This window comes from Equus asinus, chromosome 20 (genome assembly GCF_041296235.1).
Source record: "Equus asinus isolate D_3611 breed Donkey chromosome 20, EquAss-T2T_v2, whole genome shotgun sequence".
In the NCBI taxonomy this organism is placed as follows: Eukaryota; Metazoa; Chordata; class Mammalia; order Perissodactyla; family Equidae; genus Equus; species Equus asinus.
In genome coordinates, this window is record NC_091809.1 from 26381928 (window position 1) to 26398829 (window position 16902).

The following is a 16902-nucleotide window of genomic DNA, read 5'->3' on the forward strand; positions in this document are numbered from 1 at the left end:
CCACACGAACGCTCATAAAAGCAACATAGGTGAGCACAGCCACTCACTCAGGCATATACGCATGTCACACTCAGGCACACAATCACACACAATTGCACACAGACCAAATCACAGACATATATAGATACGCACAATCACACAGACGTGCACAGAAATATCCAGTCATATTATCACAAAGATAACAGCCACATCTAGAGGGAAAACCATCAAGCACAGAGTCAAACACACAGACGCACGATCACACAGAATACCATTACACGCTGCAATTACACAGACAAGAAACCACAAAGACACAGCCACACTTACACGGTCGCAGACAGTTACGCAGGCACGCAACCACCCACAGTCAACAGCCCACAACGTCACAGGCACAGTCAGTCCCACCCACATACAGATACACAGTCAGGCACGATCACACACAGAGATGCACAGAATCACGTAGCACGCGGGATCACACCAAGTCACACACTCGATCACACGTGGCTACAGGCGCTTCCTGGGACAGACTAGCAGACAGGTTGGACAGAGATCGCCCACCAGAGGCCACCTCCTCCCCTCACACGCAGCACCCCGTCAAAGGAGACCTGGAGGTCTGGCCTCCTGGGTTCCGGGACTCATTTTTCTCGAGCCTCAGTTTCTTTCTTTAACTCCAAAATCCCTCTGGACTCGCCCCTCGAAACTGACCAACCAAGAGTGGGCCGAGCCCCCTCCTAGGGCCAATCAGGGCAGGACTACAGCTGGCCAATCGGATTGGCGCTCGCGCCTTCCGCCCTTTCCTGTTCTGCTCCTTAAACTGGCTAACCCAGCCTCGGCCGGGGCGCGCCCGTCCCCGCGGGCCCGGATGCCGTGGCCCTTTTAAACAGGCAGAGCCGTGAGGGGGCCGGTCCTAGGACGAGCCAATGAGAAGCCCAATCCGGTCTCCGCTCCGCCCACCCCATCTCCAGGTCAAAGGCCTACGGTCAGCGGCGCCGCGGGCTGCGCGGTGAGCGGGGGTGGGGGCGCCTTGGCCGGGCTGCGGGTGGGAGCCGCTCCGCTCTGACGCCCCCACCCCTCCAGGTCGGCGGTAGTTGCTCCGCGCGCCCGGCCGCTGCCCACATGGCTCTGAGAGGCGTCTCCGTGCGGCTGCTGAGCCGCAGACCCGGCCTGCGCGCCCTGCGCGCCTGGGGCTCGGCGGCGGCGCAGACCGGTCAGTGCCGGGCCAGGCGGGTGGGGCGGGAGCAGGTGGAGGCGCTGAGACGTTCTCGGGTGACCTTCCCGTCCTGTGTTTGCAGAGAAGGGCGGGAAGACACAGAGCCGACCGGCCAAATGTAAGGCCCCCTCGTCGCGCTGTGCGTCCGCAGTCCTTGTCCAGCTGTCTGTCTGCCCCGGGTGGGTTCTGTCCCGGAGTCCGAGGGCTGCGCGGGCGGGTAGGCAGGGCCGTGGCCAGGTTCAGAGGCGGTGAAGCAGTGAGTTTCCCGGAGGAAGTCGCCTCGTCAGTCCTGTTTGCAGCCCACATTTGTTGGGAGCGAGATGGGGGTGGAGGGGTGGGGCTGAGGATTCCGGGAGAGGAGGGCAAGATGGTCGAGTGGGCAGCGCTGAGTCGAGCCCCGACCCCCGCCCCCTGCCCCAGCCTCGCGTCCGGAGTTTGACTGGAGGGACCCGCTGGTGCTGGAGGAGCAGCTGACAGCGGATGAGATCGCCATCAGGGACACCTTCCGCACCTACTGCCAGGAGCGCCTCATGCCCCGCATCCTGCTGGCCAATCGCAACGAAGGTGCCCAGGCGGGCCGCACCCTCCACCCTGCACTCCAGCCCTGCCTGCATTAGCCGGCCTTTGGCCTCCTCTGTCCCTGGGGTGGGGATCCAGTGGGCTAGAGCTGGGCCTGAACTTGGGCATCTGTCCCTTTGCAGTTTTTCACCGGGAGATCATCTTGGAGATGGGGGAGCTCGGTGTGCTGGGCCCCACCATTAAAGGTAGGGACAAGTCTCTGCATACTCTGCAGCCCCCACTGTGTCCTGGAAAGCCCCTACCTTTCCCTGAGCCTCGGTTTCCCAGTCTGTAAAGTGAGGCTGTTACCCCTCCATCTGAAAGCGGCTGTGGGGATGAAATGAATAAACCCTCAAGCTAGGGCCAGCTTGGTGCCTCGTTGGGCGCCCCTATGTAGCACTCTCTCCAGCCTGAGGACTCACTGGTCCCAGCAGGACAGAGCTTTGGCCCCCATTGCCCCATCTCCCCTCCCCCCACCAGGGCATGGCTGTGCTGGAGTCTCCTCGGTCGCCTATGGGCTGCTGGCCCGAGAGCTGGAACGGGTGGATAGTGGCTACAGGTCGGCGATGAGTGTCCAGTCCTCCCTCGTCATGCACCCTATCTACGCCTACGGCAGCGAGGAGCAGCAGCAGAAGTACCTGCCCCGGCTGGGTGAGCGGCTGCCTGTGGGGCCTGCTCGAAGGAAGACAGTCCCAGCAGTCTAGGGTGGGGCTCTCCCGAGCCTGTCTTCTGTCCCCATCTCAAGGATAGCACCAGTGGCCCTTCAGACCTCCTGCCAGACCCTGAGCTTCACCCCACATCTGACCCTGCCCGTCCCTTCCTAGGTCTCTCTTGACTCTGCCCCTGTCTGAGCACCACCGTCTGCCTCTTGATTTGCTCTCTCTGCTCCCTCAGCCCCACCCAAAGTTCAAAGTCTTCGCTTCCTGCCTGGGTCCATGAGGCCGCGCATGAGCAGGCTCTGCTGACCTTCCCACCTCATCTCTGGCCACTCTCTTGACTGCTCCTCTCCAGCCAGACTCAGCTACTTGGAATTCTCCAAATGTACTGCTGGGCCTTTGCACATCCACTGCTCTTCTCTAAACCTCCTTCTGCCCTTTCACTGCCCTTAAAGACAGCTTGGTTGACTCCTTCCTGCCTCTTGCGGGGCCCCTCCTCATCAGGGCATTGTGACTATGGCCTGGGGAAGACCTGTCCCCTCACCACCTGAGAGTGCCGTGAAGGCAGGGCCGGATCTGCTTGGCCTGGCTCGGTGGAGAGGCTGACAGTGTTCAGTTGGGGGAGGAATGGGGGACAAACAGCCATGACCCTGTCTCGTGCTTGCAGCCAAGGGGGAGCTCCTGGGCTGCTTCGGGCTCACAGAACCCAACCACGGCAGCGACCCTGGCAGCCTGGAGACCAGAGCCCGCCACAACCCCTCAGGCAGGAGCTACACCCTCAATGGAACCAAGACCTGGTGAGGGCCTGACACCTCAGGCGGGTGGCCAGGGGCGGGGGCCAGACCCCTCACTGCCTGTCCCACCTCCAGGATCACCAACTCACCTGTGGCCGACCTGTTTGTGGTGTGGGCTCGGTGCGAAGACGGCCGCATTCGGGGCTTCCTGCTGGAGAAGGGGATGCGGGGCCTGTCGGCTCCCAAGATCGAGGGCAAGTTCTCCCTCCGGGCCTCGGCCACGGGCCTAATCGTCATGGACGACGTGGAGGTGCCGGAGGAGAACGTGTTGCCCAACGCGTCCGGGCTGGCGGTGAGCAGCGGCCACCTTGGGAACTGGTATCAGGTCACCCGCTGCTTTGCCTTTCTTGGGCAGGCCTCGTGCCGGGAACCAGGCAGACGTGGTCCCTGTGCTTGTGGAGCCCACACAGCGGTGATTCGGAGGCTCTGCCTGGCTCACGGATGTGCAGAAACTGCCCCATTTGGTGACCACCTCACTCGTGCTGGCTCTGCCCAGGACACAGCTGGGCGTCACCCAGCTTAGTCCTTTGGGCAGGTGCATCTTCCTGTCTCCCTACATCGGCCCCTACATGCCGGCCCCCAGCCCGGGTAGCGCTGTGTGCAAACCAAGAGGGAGCAGGCACTGAGCGAGACCTGCTGTGCAGGAGCCTTGGTGCCAGGGCCGCCCTGAGCCCTGTTTAGGCTGACTTGTGTCTGGGTGCCTGGGGAGGGGGCTTGCCCCTACTTTAGAGCTGGTTCTGCACGGGGCCTCTCAGCTCCTCCTGGGGGCCGAGGCCCCTGTCAACTCCACAGGGTCCCTTCGGCTGCCTCAACAACGCCCGCTACGGTATCACCTGGGGCGTGCTTGGAGCCGCCGAGTTCTGTCTGCACACGGCTCGGCAGTACACCCTGGACAGGTGTGTGGGGGCTGCCCTGAGGTCTCCTGGGGGTGGGGCCTCAGGTTGCATCCATTATCCCACCGGGGACTCCCCACCCCCGCCTGCCAGACTGAAATTCCCCTCTGTGAAATGGCTGAGGAAGTGCTTCTAAGCAGGGAGGGGGCCAAGCCCAGGCCAGGCCAGGCCATTTTGGGGGGCCAGGGGCGCTGAGGCAGCTTGGAAGCCTTCCTGGGCCAGGACTGGGGCCTGCTTTCCCCACACTCCCACACTTACCCTGACCTTGCCTGCCCAGAATCCAGTTTGGCGTCCCATTGGCCAGGAACCAGCTGATTCAGAAGAAGCTGGCGGACATGCTCACTGAGATCACGCTGGGCCTTCACGCCTGCCTGCAGCTCGGCCGCTTGAAGGATCAGGACAAGTAGGGGCTGTGTGTGGGGGCGGGGCAGCTGCGTGTGGCAGGAGGACCCTGTGCCCCTCCTGGGCGTGGTGGCAGCTGGCCCTGGGGAGAGAGGTCCTTCCTGCCTGGTGGCCCCCAGGGAGCCATCCCTTCTGGCGTTGATGGGCCCGGGCCCATCCCTTGTCCCACACTGGAAGCACAGTGTCTGCTGCTGTGACTGTGATGCGGGGAACCCTCTCCCTGGCTGGCTTTGCCAGGGCGCAGGGATGCTGGGAGCCTAGAGTGGGGTCAGTTCTTTGTAACCCAACACTTGTTACACGTCTGTGCCGCTCCCAGGGCCACGCCAGAAATGATCTCCCTGCTGAAGAGGAATAACTGTGGGAAGGCCCTGGACATCGCGCGGCAGGCCCGAGACATGCTAGGGGGGAATGGCATTTCTGACGAGTATCACGTGATCCGGCACGCCATGAACCTGGAGGCCGTGAACACCTATGAAGGTGGGGCCGGATCTCTGGGGTGGGGGTCACAGCAGCCTCACTGTCTGGGGAAGAGGGGCAGTGAGGGGGGTGGGGAACAGGCCAAGTTCTACTCCCAGCTGTCACCAACTGGCCGTGTGACATGGGGTAAGTCCCCCCATGTCCCTCATCTGGAGCGGTTCCCACTGGGATGAGGAAGTGAAATGCTCTTGGCCCTCTTCCCCATGATGCTCGGGAGGAGGGGTGTCCCCCAGCCTGCTTATGGCCTCCTTGGGCATGCCCAGAGTGGGGCATGGTGCCCAGCAAGCTGGCAGATGCAGCTCACACAGCAGTCACCACTCCAGCTTACGTTAGGAGAAAAAAGTGAATCATTTGCAGGCTGTGGTGTCTATACCTGCCACCTGGTTATGATTTGATGGGGCCCAGAACCCCTTGCCTCATGGGCGGACAGACGTGGAAAAAGATAACTAAAAAGAAAAAATGTACAATTCAGTGGGAGCCAGGCAGAAATAGAGGGGGATGCAAGAGGAGGCAGGCGCTCCATCTCTTAGGAAGGAAATGGGACCACATTAGGGCTTGAGGGAGATGTAGGAGCTCCCTGGGTAGAGACAGTGAAATAACTTCTGTGTGCTATTCTGGATGGAACATTCCAGAAACAGCAAGAGAAAGGGGTGAGGGTGGGGGTTCCTACAGGTGTGGGAATGACCCTGAGGACAAGCAGAGGGGGCCTTCAGATAGTTTTACACAGGGGAGTGATGGGGTCAGATTTGCATTTTAGGAAGTAGACAGGTTTTTGTTTTTTGTCTTGTGAGGAAGATTGGTGCTGGGCTAACATCTGTGCCAATCTCCCTCTATTTTGTATGTGGGGTGCTGCCACGGCATGGCGGATGAGTGGTGTGTAGGTCCACGCCTGGGATTGGAACCTGCGAACCCTGGGCTGTTGAAGCAGAGTGTGTGACCTTAGCCACCGGGCCAGCCCCCCAGTTACTTTGCTCCATAAAAGGGAGGCTGTAATCTCTGCCTTCCAGCCCTGAAGCTGAGGAGGAGCAAACAAGAGCACTGAGGGCTGTAAAGTGTTCCCCAGATGCACAGGCGGGGGATGTGGGGTGTGCTGGCAGCTTCGGGCCCGGGCCATCAGCTGGGCAGAGCGATTGTCACTGTTTGCTTTCCCGCCCCCCGCCCCCGCCCCCGTGGGTGAGCAAGGGCCTGACGTGTTTCCCGCTCATCAGCTCTCCGCCTCCCTGGGAAGGAAGCATGGCTGGTTGAAAGTCAAACGTTTAATGAACTGTGCGGGGTTGGGGTGGGGGAATCTGTGGGAGGCCTGAAACTGGGCTCATGGTGGAGGCTGGACTCGCTGTAGTTTTGGGTCTGGCACAAGGAGCATTGGGTTTTTTTGGGCCAAGATGCATTACAGAACTCTGAAAAACAATATTCTCAGCCTGGCCCGAACGGTGGCCTCAGAGCCTTCTCTTGGTGGCTGTCACTCAGAGGCGACTGCCAGCCACTGTCAGCATTCGCCATCTTTGTGGGTCTGTTCTTCCTCCGAAGCAGCAGCCTGCAGGGAACATGAGACGGAACTTAGAACTCCACGCCGACTCTGCCTTTCTTCCGTGCAGGCACTCATGACATTCATGCTCTCATCCTCGGAAGGGCCATCACAGGCATCCAGGCGTTCACTGCCAGCAAGTGAGCCCACGGCGCCCGGCCTTCCTGGGAGATACCATGCTCTGTGCCTTAAGGGAGGCGGCAGGGGGAGCCAGTGTGTATGGTGGGAAGCGAGAGACGCTGATTCTCAAATATCCAAACTCCCCTTTTGAATCATTCAAGTGTGCTCCTTAGAAAGAAGATGGGACTCTGTACCGAGCTTCTCAATCCGCTTTTACCCGCGGATGGGAACGGACTCCACTCACCTTGGCGCAGGAGCTTCTCGTGATGAGGGGGCAGGGAGAGGGAAGGCAGGACACGGACCAACTGTGAGACCCACCTGGTGTCTGACCCAGCAAACTCCCCCCACCCACCAGGAGTTCCCTGTGCACCCCCTTGACCCCCCATCTGGGGGTGAGTGCCTTATGCCGGATGTTGGAGCACAACGAGGGGGAGAGAGAGTAATAAAGGGTCTGTGTGTCTGCCCCGCAGCGCTGGCCTCATTTACTTGTAACCACCGAGAAGTTGTTCCAGTCACAGGAAAAATGAACGCGTGTGGGGGCTGCGAGGCGCTGGGATGTGGCCGGGATCTCCCCCCGCTCCCAGAGACTGGCCCACATCTGAGTCCTGGGCTCTGCTGTAATAACTATACCCAGGTGAGGCACAGCCCGGGGCTCAGGGCTGTGGGCAGAGGGGACTTTGTCCTTTCTGTCACCACAGAGCTGACCACACAGCTGTGGGAAATAGCAAGCCGGCTTTTCAGCTCAGACACACCACGTTACAGGGGCCACAAGCGAGATGGCGAGCACGCCGAGGCCTCTGCGGTGATTGTGGCGGTGTGGGGTTCAGGGCGGGGCGCCGGTGCCAGCGTCCTTGGTTTCTGTCGCCTTCCTTCCCTCTTAGCCGGTCCAACCCTCCCTCCTCCGGTGCGCCCCTCGAGTGTGGTCATACCTCCGGCTGCACGCACAGGTCTTTATACACAGTCTCCACGCTGTGGCACACTTGTTTGAGCTCTGTTTCCAAATGGCTGATCTTTGCCATTTTCTGGGTGAACTCTTGGAGCTTGTCCTGAATGAGCTTGTTGTGGTGATTATAAATCTGATACATCCTCTCCTCCAGCTTCTCGGTCAGGTCCGAAACCTTTTCAAGAATAAGACATGTTCTTGGGAAATCAAACAAGAGACCTCACAACGCCTTTGTTCTAAGTGGCTCTCTAAGATTTCTGTAATTTGTCTTATAAAACTGGTAAAAACAGCTCTAGTGACTGGAGGTGTAATTGCCTCTATGTTAATTTTTTTTTAAAGCAAGATGCAAAATTATGTATATAGTATAAGCTTAACCAGATTAGGAAGAAGGTACACACCAGAGACTAGAAGAAAACATGCAACAAAGTGGCCTCTGGTGGTGGGATGGTAGGAATGTTTTTATATATTTTCTGCTAATGTTACGCTTTTCTCTATTTCTATGCTGTACCAGGGTGTGTACTGGTAGGGCCGGGGAGAGGGAGAAGTCAGTCTGTCATTGAAATGACGTGTGGAATCCAGCTGTCCCACTCACAGGGTCCATTATGCCTTCTGAAGCATCGGGGACAATCGTTAATGTGGGGCCTGAACATGACATCAGACTTTGTTAGACAGAAGCCCCAGCCATGTCGAGGAGCCTACTTTCCCATCACAGACCATTCGACATCCAGGGGAGAAGTGGGTGTGATAACACTGGCTTTGCCTCCACCCCTGCTCCACAGCCATTGGCCCTGGCGTGAAATAAGAGGGCTGGGCTGCGGTGCAGATGGACCTTGGCTCCTCATCCTGGCTCTCAGTCGGGCAATTACTTCCGAACCTTACTTTTCCCATCTATAAAATGGGTCCAGTCTCTGCAGGATCGTTGTAAGGGGAAAATGAGGTCCTGTACGCAAGTCGCTTAGCATCGGGGAACCTAACAGATACTCAGCAGGGGTTCATTCCCTCCCCTTTCACCTTTTACATAAGGACACCCCCTCCCCTGCTGGGGCTTCACAGTGTTGGGGGGGATCTGTCACCTTGATCTTGAGGCTGTCCCTAAAGTTGGTCATGAGTGCATGGTCCTTCTGCCTGCTCTCGTTGATGTTTTCAATCAGCTCCTGGGCCCTCTTCTTCAGGATGTCAATGCTCGAGTCCAGAGAGGAAAAGTAGGGTCCTGACTTCCCTTCCAGCATCAGCAGTGGGCGGTTGGCACTGGAGGTGGCGACAGAGGGGCTAGAGACCTGACTTCTGAAAGTACAGGAAAGTGAGGTCAGCGCCAGACACCCCGAGAGCGCTGCCCTGAACCAGCTGTCTGCTGGGGGCACAACCGAGGCGATACTCAGTTAGTTCATTCACACCCCACCCTGAGGGGCAGTGCTGGCACCCCCATTTTATAACTGAGAAAACAGACCCAGAGGCACACACAAAATGTGCCCACAGTTCCACAAGGAGACCTGCCCAACTCCAGAACCCACAGCCGTTTTATTACACCAATGTGCTGCTTTGAGACAGTGTCAATGACACCATTTATAAACATATAGATGCTTCTGAGGTGGACCTTCCTGTCACCAGCCTGCTGCATCCCTTTCCTTCGCTCTCTGTCCCTGCTGGGTGGTGCCCGCAGCGCGCAGACCACCTAGGGCCAGTGTAGCTGCATGCCTCTGCTCCACCAGGTGAGGTGGCCTGTCAAGAGTTAGCTATGTTAAAAAAAAAATTTTAAACACACAAAAGTTACATTTGTCCTACACTATATGTGTGACTATAATCATGTAATTGAATTAAATATCAGGTTAGCCAGTGAAATGGCAAAGAAATGACAGCTGGCTAATAAAGCAAAATTGAATGAATAAAGGTAAGTCTAATAAGACATAACTATTAAATCTGGTATGGGGGAGACAACTATAGATTTAGGCAAAGATGGTGAAAATCTAGGATTCTGCACACAGATCGCCTTGTCAGGCTATAAGTTTTTGCTCTGCTCTAAAAACACAAAACTGGAAATTGTGGGTAATGCATTATGAATGAGGTTTATGCCAAAAAGAAGTTGCAATCTGATCAGCAGACCCACTTGTGTTTTATTTTAAGATGGAATGTTTAAGGTAAGCTTTATTTTATTTTATTTTTTGGCTGTTTCTCTGTGCTGTCTGATCTGTAAGCACTTCCCAGCTGCTAGACACTGTGCTAGGATCCCCGGCCAGTCTGTGGCAGAGCTGGGGGTGGCACCCAGCTGGCCTGACTCCCAGCCCGTGTCCTGTTTCCCCCTGCGTCCTCAGTTTCATCCTCATCCTCTGAGGTCCTTCCAGCTCTGAACGGCTGAGACTCAGAGGTGTCAATGCAGTGGTTCCTGAGCACACCAGCGCACACACAACAGTAAAGTCTGCCGTGACTGCAAGCCAGGCACTGATTACTTAGAAAATTCTATCTTGCTTTTGGATGCTTTGTCCATAAAATTATTTTTCTTGGCTTTCTCCCGACTGCCTGAGCTCTTCCTCCAGCTTGGGATGCAAGCACAGAACCTCCACGCTCCAGGGCCTGGGGGCTGGAGCTTTCATCTGCACAGAGTTCTCGGGAGCCCTCAGTGTATTCCTGACCAGCTCTTCCCTCGGGGCCTTTCTGCTTGCTCTGTCACTCGACCTGTGAGAGCCAGCCCAGGCCACTGCCTCCTCTGAGAAGCCACCGATGTGCTTGTCACTGTTCACATCCCTATCTCCCCAGGGGGCTGTGTCCCATTTATCTCCACATTCCCAGCACCTAGCACATAGCAAGCCCTCCACTGTTTGTTGAATGAATGAAGGACACCTTCTCTCCCATCTATTCCTCCCTCCTCTGGCTTCACACAAAGCACGAAAATTCATCTGCCTCCAAGGCAGGATGCTGTGTCCAATGCCTCTGACTGACACAGGTGTTATAGCAAAGACTCCTATCAGCCAGCAAACGACAGACCAGCCAAAGACTCCCTGAGCATTCTCGTAAAAAGATGTTTTGCTGTCTCCAGTACCTGCCCCTCATGGGAAGAGTAAAAGAGGTGCGTGGAATATATGAATGAGTGGCTAGCCAGGCCTTTCATTACCAGCCACACTTCCACGACCCCCAAACTTATCATCCCCAGCCCACGCCTCTCTCCTGAGCTCCCAAAGGCGTACCCAACGGTATCTGGGCCCTCTGCACATGGCTGTCCCAGAGGCATCTCAACTCTGCATCTGCACACCAACATGGTCATCTTCCCCCATCCAACCTCATCCTCCCTCTCTGCTCAGTGAATGACACCAAAAGCCACGCAGTTCCCAAACCAGAAACTTAGCAGTCAGCTTGGAGCCCGGCTTCTCCCTGTCCCTCCATATCCTCTCATGAAATCTTAACCTCTCTCAAATCGATCTTGACCTCCCCACCTAACCCTTTGCGACCTCAGGCCTCTCATTTCTCACCTGGGCCCTAGTGACCTGAGAACTACAATCTGACATCCCACTCCTGCTCCACAGCCCACGAGAGCCCGCGCCAGCCGCAGGATCAAGTGAATTTCCCAGCAGCACACAAGGCCTTCCAGGGCCCTGGCCTCCACCTTCTCTTTCCACCCTCCGCTCCCAGCAATTTGGAACCTTCCAGGATTTCACCAAGCCCATCAGCCTTTGGCTGAAATGACTTTCCCTTTCTGCCCACTTCACGAGGCCACCTTCAGAGCTTCGGCCAGGGCACCCCCACCACACCTTCGCTTACTAATTGCAGTGCTGCCAGGGTTTACACCCGTTGGCTCCCTGCAGGGCATGCACACTCAGGGTGGGGACTGCCTTCTACCCATCCCACAGGCGGCACAGATGCTCTCCCAACACCTAAGTCAGTGAACTGCTGCCGCAGCCCACTGTAACCTTCCTGCTCGCCAGCCTCCTTGTACCCACCGCTGCCTCGTTGACAGTGGAAGCAGCATGAAATTAAAGTCAGTGCTATAACCAGGTGCTTCTTTTGTGTACTTGCTCACAACCTGCTTGAGCTGCTACGGGTTCAAAGCCGCTCCTCTCCCAGGCTCGAGGGATGAGGCTGGAACGGGGCTTCATGGCAGCTATGCAAATGGTGAAAAATCACTTGAATTCAGCTCATTCAAATTTCGTCATGGGACAAGGGCCCGCCTCAGATGTCTGCAGAGAGCCTCTTGAATTTTTCCAACCTCTCCTTTGGGGATTTATTCCTTTCCATTTCATTTTTCTTAATACTCAGCAGCTGCATATTAATCAGGATGCTAATGAATTACAGGCTTCCCTGGGCCTGCATTCACCAATTAACTTTAACAAACAAAACACACAGTGTCCTCTCCGCTGGCTTCCCGGTTCCGGGCCTGCTTCTGTTGCCGAACCCTGGATGTAGGCCAGGGAATGGAAGTCGGTCCAACACAGCAGGCCGGTGTGCGCAGCCTGCTCAGGGGTCAGGCAGTGGGGGCCGGGGTAGGGGCTGTGAACACATCACTGCACTCATCTATTACGGTCTGTGCTTCTGAGGAGTCCCTAATTTGGCTGCGAGGATTAGGACAGTGTTCCCGAGCAGGGCCCAGGCTGGCAGGGGGCCCAGGAGCGGCAGAGGAAATGGGTCTAAGCGAAGAGACCATCTGTTCGCTCCAGGTAAAGCTGTGATTGGCAGGCATGCGAGCCAGAGCCACCTGCCGGTGGGCCCTCCCTCCACAGCCTCTAACGGATATACAAGTTAAACAATCCGCCAGCCACTTATGACCACCGCAGGCAGCAGTCCCGGGAGGGGAGGCAAGCTAACCAAATATTCGAGGAGGAACACAACAGAATCCCTGGCGCTTGGGCAAAACGATGTCTGGCTGAAGTACAGGCAGGAAGGGGGGAGGCTGGAACCGGAGCTGCCGAGCCCCTTCCTCACCCTCTGCTTCTCTCTCCCGAAATGTGTTCACATTTTAATCATGTCGCTGAGTGTCTGCCACTGGATCTATTAACTGGCCCTTGCACTGGTTCTGATCCATCTGTTTTTCGGCCCAAAGCTCTTGTGGAACTCCTTAAAGTCTCTAAATGATTTGCGATTGTCTGTATCTCTTCACCACTTAGATCTGGGTCTAAAGATGCTATTTGCAGGAAGATGTTATCCAGCAAACGTCTTCAGTCATTTCCTTCTTTTTTCTGGTCTCCAACTGAGGGCACACACCTGGAAACCATCCCTCCTGGTGGCCTGCTTTACAACCGAGGAATGTGGGAGGTCGGGGAAGCTGGCTTTATGCCCGGAGTCCTCAGGGCCCTGTCCCGAGGTGAGCTCATTCACCCCACAGCTGCCACTCAAACAGTGACTCCCACAATGCCATCTCCAGCCCCTCGCTCCACCCTGACTCCTGGGTCAGAAAGTCCTACTGTACCCTGGACACGTTCATGTGCATGTCCCCGGCCACTTCAAACTCAACAAGGGCAAAATGAACCTTGTGCCCTCACCTCCGCCAGCGAAACCACCACCTACTGGAAACCACCCCAAGCCAGAAAGCAGGGAGCAGTGGTGTGCTGGTGAGCATTTAGCAACTGGCTCTCTGTGAGGGAGAAAAAAAGCCCTGATTTGCAGTGTTTGCCAATTTCCATGATCCAAAGACTCCCACAAAAGCCAATTTCAAGCTTCCAACATGAAGCCGCTAACTGGCCGGCTGGGAAGAGAGGTATACGACTGGCTCTCGTGCGCTGGCAGGAGCCAGCTGCAGCACACCACAGCAGACCAGCAGCCAGGGTAGCCCCGCTCTCCATCACAGTGCCTGCCCCGCCGGCCCTCTCACTGTCTTGTGAGCACACCGGCCAGGAGTCGTCCTCGGCTTGCCTGCCTCCTCATGCCGCACTAACTGGCCCCTACCCCACAGAGCGGCTCTCCACCTGCCCTGATGGATGCCACGCCCCCAGGAGCCCCCACCTGATCTCCGCACGTCCACTCATGCCCCCTCCCACCGACACAAAGCAGCAACCTGAACATGTCACTGTCTGACTCGGCAATTCCCCTCCTAGGTATCCACAAGAGGAATGAAAACGTACGTCCACACCTAAACTCGCACGTGGATGTTCACAGCAGTATTACTCACAATGGCCAAAAAGCGGAAACAAGTCACATGGCCATCGACAGATGAAAAGATGAATAACATGTGGTGGGGCTATACTGCGGAATATTACTCAGCCACACAGGGGAACGAAGTCGAGACATGTGACAACGTGGTGAACCCTGAAGACTGAGGCTCAGGGCAAGAAGCATGGCGTGCCAAGTGGTGCCATGTCCGCACCCGGGATCCGAACCGGCGAACCCCCGGCTACCAAAGTAGAACGTGCACACTTAACCACTGTGCCACCGGGCTGGCCCCCAGCTGTGGTTTCTTACAAGACTACACGCACTCTTAGACACCATCCAGCAGTCGTGCCCCTTGGTATCTGCCTATAGGAGCTGAAAACGGACACCCACATGGAAAGCTGCCATGAATGTTTATGCAGCTTTATTCATGACTGCCAAAACGGGGAAGCAACCAAGACAAGCCTCAGCAGGTGGGTCGATGAATAAACTGTGGTCCATCCCGACAAAGGAGTATTACTCAGCGCTAAAAAGAAATGAGCGATCCGCCATGGAAAGACGTGGAGGGACCCTAAGTGCAGATCACGGGTGAAAGTCAGCTCCGAGGGGGCAGGACTTCTGCTCTGCTCCCGGCAGTGTCCCCAGCGTCTGAAACAGAGCCTGGCCAGACCCTCAATAAGCTGTTGGTGAAGAAGCAAATGTGCACGACAGAAACTTTTGGGGGGTCACTCCAAACGCTGCTCTTTCTCTGCAACATCTGATCCACGAGCAGTTTCTGTCAGTTGTGGCTCCGCACATCCATGCAGACTCTCACCGGCTCCACAGACCCACCCAGCGTCAGAGCCGCTCCGCACGCAGGGGGTCCAGGCCAGCTGCTGCCCCAGCCCTCTGCTCCTCCCACTCCTACCTGCTGCTCCCACTCCTCCCTGTTGCCCCAGCCCTCTGCTCCTCCCACTCCTACCCGCTGCTCCCACTCCTCCCTGCTTCCCCAGCCCTCTGCTGCTGCCACTCCTCCTTGCTGCTCAGACTTCTCCCTGCTTCCCCAGCCCGCTGCTGCTCCCACTCCTCCCCGCCGCTGCGACTCCTCCCTGCTGCCCCGGCCCCCTGCTCATCCGACTCCTCCCTGCAGCTCTGACTCCTCCCTGCTGCCCCAGCCCCCTGCTGCCCCGACTCCCGCACGCAGCCAGAGGCGCTCTCAGCGCTGCAGTCCGGCCCGCGCTCCGTGAGGGGCTCTGCAGGGGCAGGCAGACAGCGCGGCGGCGGCCCAGGGGAGCCTTCTCGCCCGCTCCACCCTCCCGGGGCACCGCTCACCCAGAGCCCCGGCGCCCGTCCGTCCCACCGGCTCCTTCCCGCTCGAGCTGCTCCGGCACGGTGCTCCCTGTCCTCGCGGCTCCCCTGACCTCCGCCCCCAGGGGCCACCTGCCGCTCTCGCCGTTTTCCCGGCGCACGTCGCGCCCCCGACGCCCGCGGGGCCGCCGTTCAGGTTGTCTCTCCCCCAAGAGCGTCGGCTCCAGCCGTGTCCCCGCGCTCCGAGCCGCCCGGCCGCGCGAGATGCCCCGGGACGCGGAGCCGGCGGGCTCCGGGGAGACGCTCACCTGGGCTCGCGGCCGGCCTCCTCCTCGCGGCCCTCCTCGGCCTGCGGCGGCTCCCGGCTCTCCACGCTCGGCCGCGGCTCCCGCTCCGGGCCCTCGGCGGGCGGCGCGTCCACCTGCGGCACAGCCAGCGCCTCAGAGGCCGCGGAGGCTGGGCCGCCCCGGGGGCTAGGGCCGGGGGCCAGGGTGGGGGCCGGGGCGCCGGGGACCGGGATGGGGACCGGGGCGCCGGGGACCAGGATGGGGGCAGGGGCGCCAGGGACCCGGGCCGTGCTGCTAACGGCTCGAGGCCCTGGAGCAAGAAGGGGCAGGAGACCAGGAAGGAACGGCACGGGGCGGCGCAGGCTCTGAGCCGCGCTTTCCGCGGCCCGCCACGCGCCAGGCGCGGGGGTCTGTCCCTTGGGCCCCGCCATCAGCGCGTCCTTCACGCCGCCGGCTGTCAGTCAGGGCCCGACGGTCAGTCAGGAAATCGGAGCCCAACGGGGCGAGGGGAGGCCCCGGGGGCAGGGGACAAGCGGGTGAGCCGGGAAGCCCGAGATCCCGGCCGTTCCCCGCCCGTCCGCCCGACCGCCGCCCGCGCGAAGAAAACCAGCGCCGCCTACTCCCTGTCGCTCCATCTCGTCTTTTCCCGCCTTCTCGTTCGCGCCCTCTGCGCACGCGCCGCCCCGCCCCGCCCGCGGCGCGCCCCGCCCCCGCGCACGTGCTGCGGCGCGCCCCCCGGCCCCGCCTCTCTCTGGAAACATGCGCGCGCGGCGGGGCGGGGCCGGCCGTTAAGCGGCGGTTGGCCGCCGCAGGGGCTGCGCGCGCAGTCGGCGCCGTCCCGGAAGAGGGGCGGTCTCTGTTCGCGGGTGGGCGCGTGCGTGCGACTCCCCCGTCCCACGTGGGTGGGGGCGGCTAGCTGTCGCTGCGCTCATTCTCTGCGTTTCGGTTCGTCTGCTCTGCCCCCAGAAGTCGTTGTGATAAAAGTCTCTGTTCCCTGACTACGACCTGTTGCCCTCAGTGAGGTCTATGCAGTCACCACCTTCAATCTGAGTACCCTGTGCGCTCCAAAGCTGGAAGGTCCTTGAAAGCACGGCGGGGTCTGGCCCTTAGAGAGTTGGGTCCATATCCCTTAATTATAGTAATAACGATAATGCCTGAAGAGTAACAATAATAATTGCCACACGAGGAGCATTAGAGTTGTAAAAATATTTGCAAAATATATATCTAACAACTTGTATCCGACGTCTACTAAGAACTCTTGCAACTCAGTAACAGCCAACCAAACCCAGTTTAAAAATGGGCAAAAGATTTGGGGTGTACAAAGGCCCTGAGGTAGCGAGCAAGCGCAGTGTGTCTGAGGAGCAACCAGGCCAGGTTGGGAGGTAGAGGAGGGATTGGGGGAGGCCGTGGGTGAGGATGAAGAATGGGCAGGGGCTGGGCTAGAGACCAAGGCCAGGGGGTGGGACTTTGTTCCAACTGACTGCGAAGGAAGAGGAGCTCCCCTCTGGGACACCCATCACAGTGTCTGTGAGGGAGGCAGCAGGAAGCCGTTCACTTTGTCAGCCCTTCTGTGCAGGACTGTGTCCCTAGCCACACATACACCAGGACACACACTGCAACACCTACATACCAGAGGACATGGGTTTGAATCTGGCTCTGTCTCCTACCACTGGGGGTGATCATAAAACTGCCACTCACTCTC

General features: G+C 58.4%; 2 protein-coding genes across 7 annotated transcripts; one reads left to right on the top strand and one right to left on the bottom strand.

Annotated features, from left to right (window-relative positions):
• Positions 1-500: 500 nt before the first annotated feature.
• GCDH (glutaryl-CoA dehydrogenase) lies at positions 501-7083 on the top strand. 3 transcript variants are annotated; one of them, XM_044751880.2, is made up of 12 exons: positions 501-982; positions 1057-1186; positions 1272-1307; positions 1610-1753; positions 1891-1953; positions 2228-2398; positions 3071-3200; positions 3273-3489; positions 3990-4093; positions 4368-4493; positions 4809-4969; positions 6565-7083. In XM_044751880.2, exons 2-12 carry the CDS (start codon positions 1096-1098, stop codon positions 6636-6638), a joined length of 1317 nt encoding a protein of 438 aa, XP_044607815.1. In that variant the 5' UTR covers positions 501-982; positions 1057-1095; the 3' UTR covers positions 6639-7083. The 3 variants fall into 3 exon arrangements, with proteins under 3 accessions (XP_044607815.1, XP_044607816.1, XP_070348276.1); XM_044751881.2 differs by having other exon boundaries at positions 805-958; XM_070492175.1 differs by having other exon boundaries at positions 956-982; positions 1272-1368.
• Positions 6211-16014, bottom strand: SYCE2 (synaptonemal complex central element protein 2). 4 transcript variants are annotated; one of them, XM_070492178.1, is made up of 5 exons: positions 15821-16014; positions 15222-15334; positions 8631-8805; positions 7544-7732; positions 6211-6503 (listed from the first exon to the last, which is right to left on the bottom strand). In XM_070492178.1, exons 1-5 carry the CDS (start codon positions 15959-15961, stop codon positions 6456-6458), a joined length of 666 nt encoding a protein of 221 aa, XP_070348279.1. In that variant the 5' UTR covers positions 15962-16014; the 3' UTR covers positions 6211-6455. The 4 variants fall into 4 exon arrangements, with proteins under 4 accessions (XP_070348279.1, XP_044607825.2, XP_070348278.1 ...); XM_044751890.2 differs by having other exon boundaries at positions 8631-8841; positions 15821-16012; XM_070492177.1 differs by lacking the exon at positions 15821-16014 and having other exon boundaries at positions 15222-15766.
• Between the last annotated feature and the right edge of the window lie 888 nt (positions 16015-16902).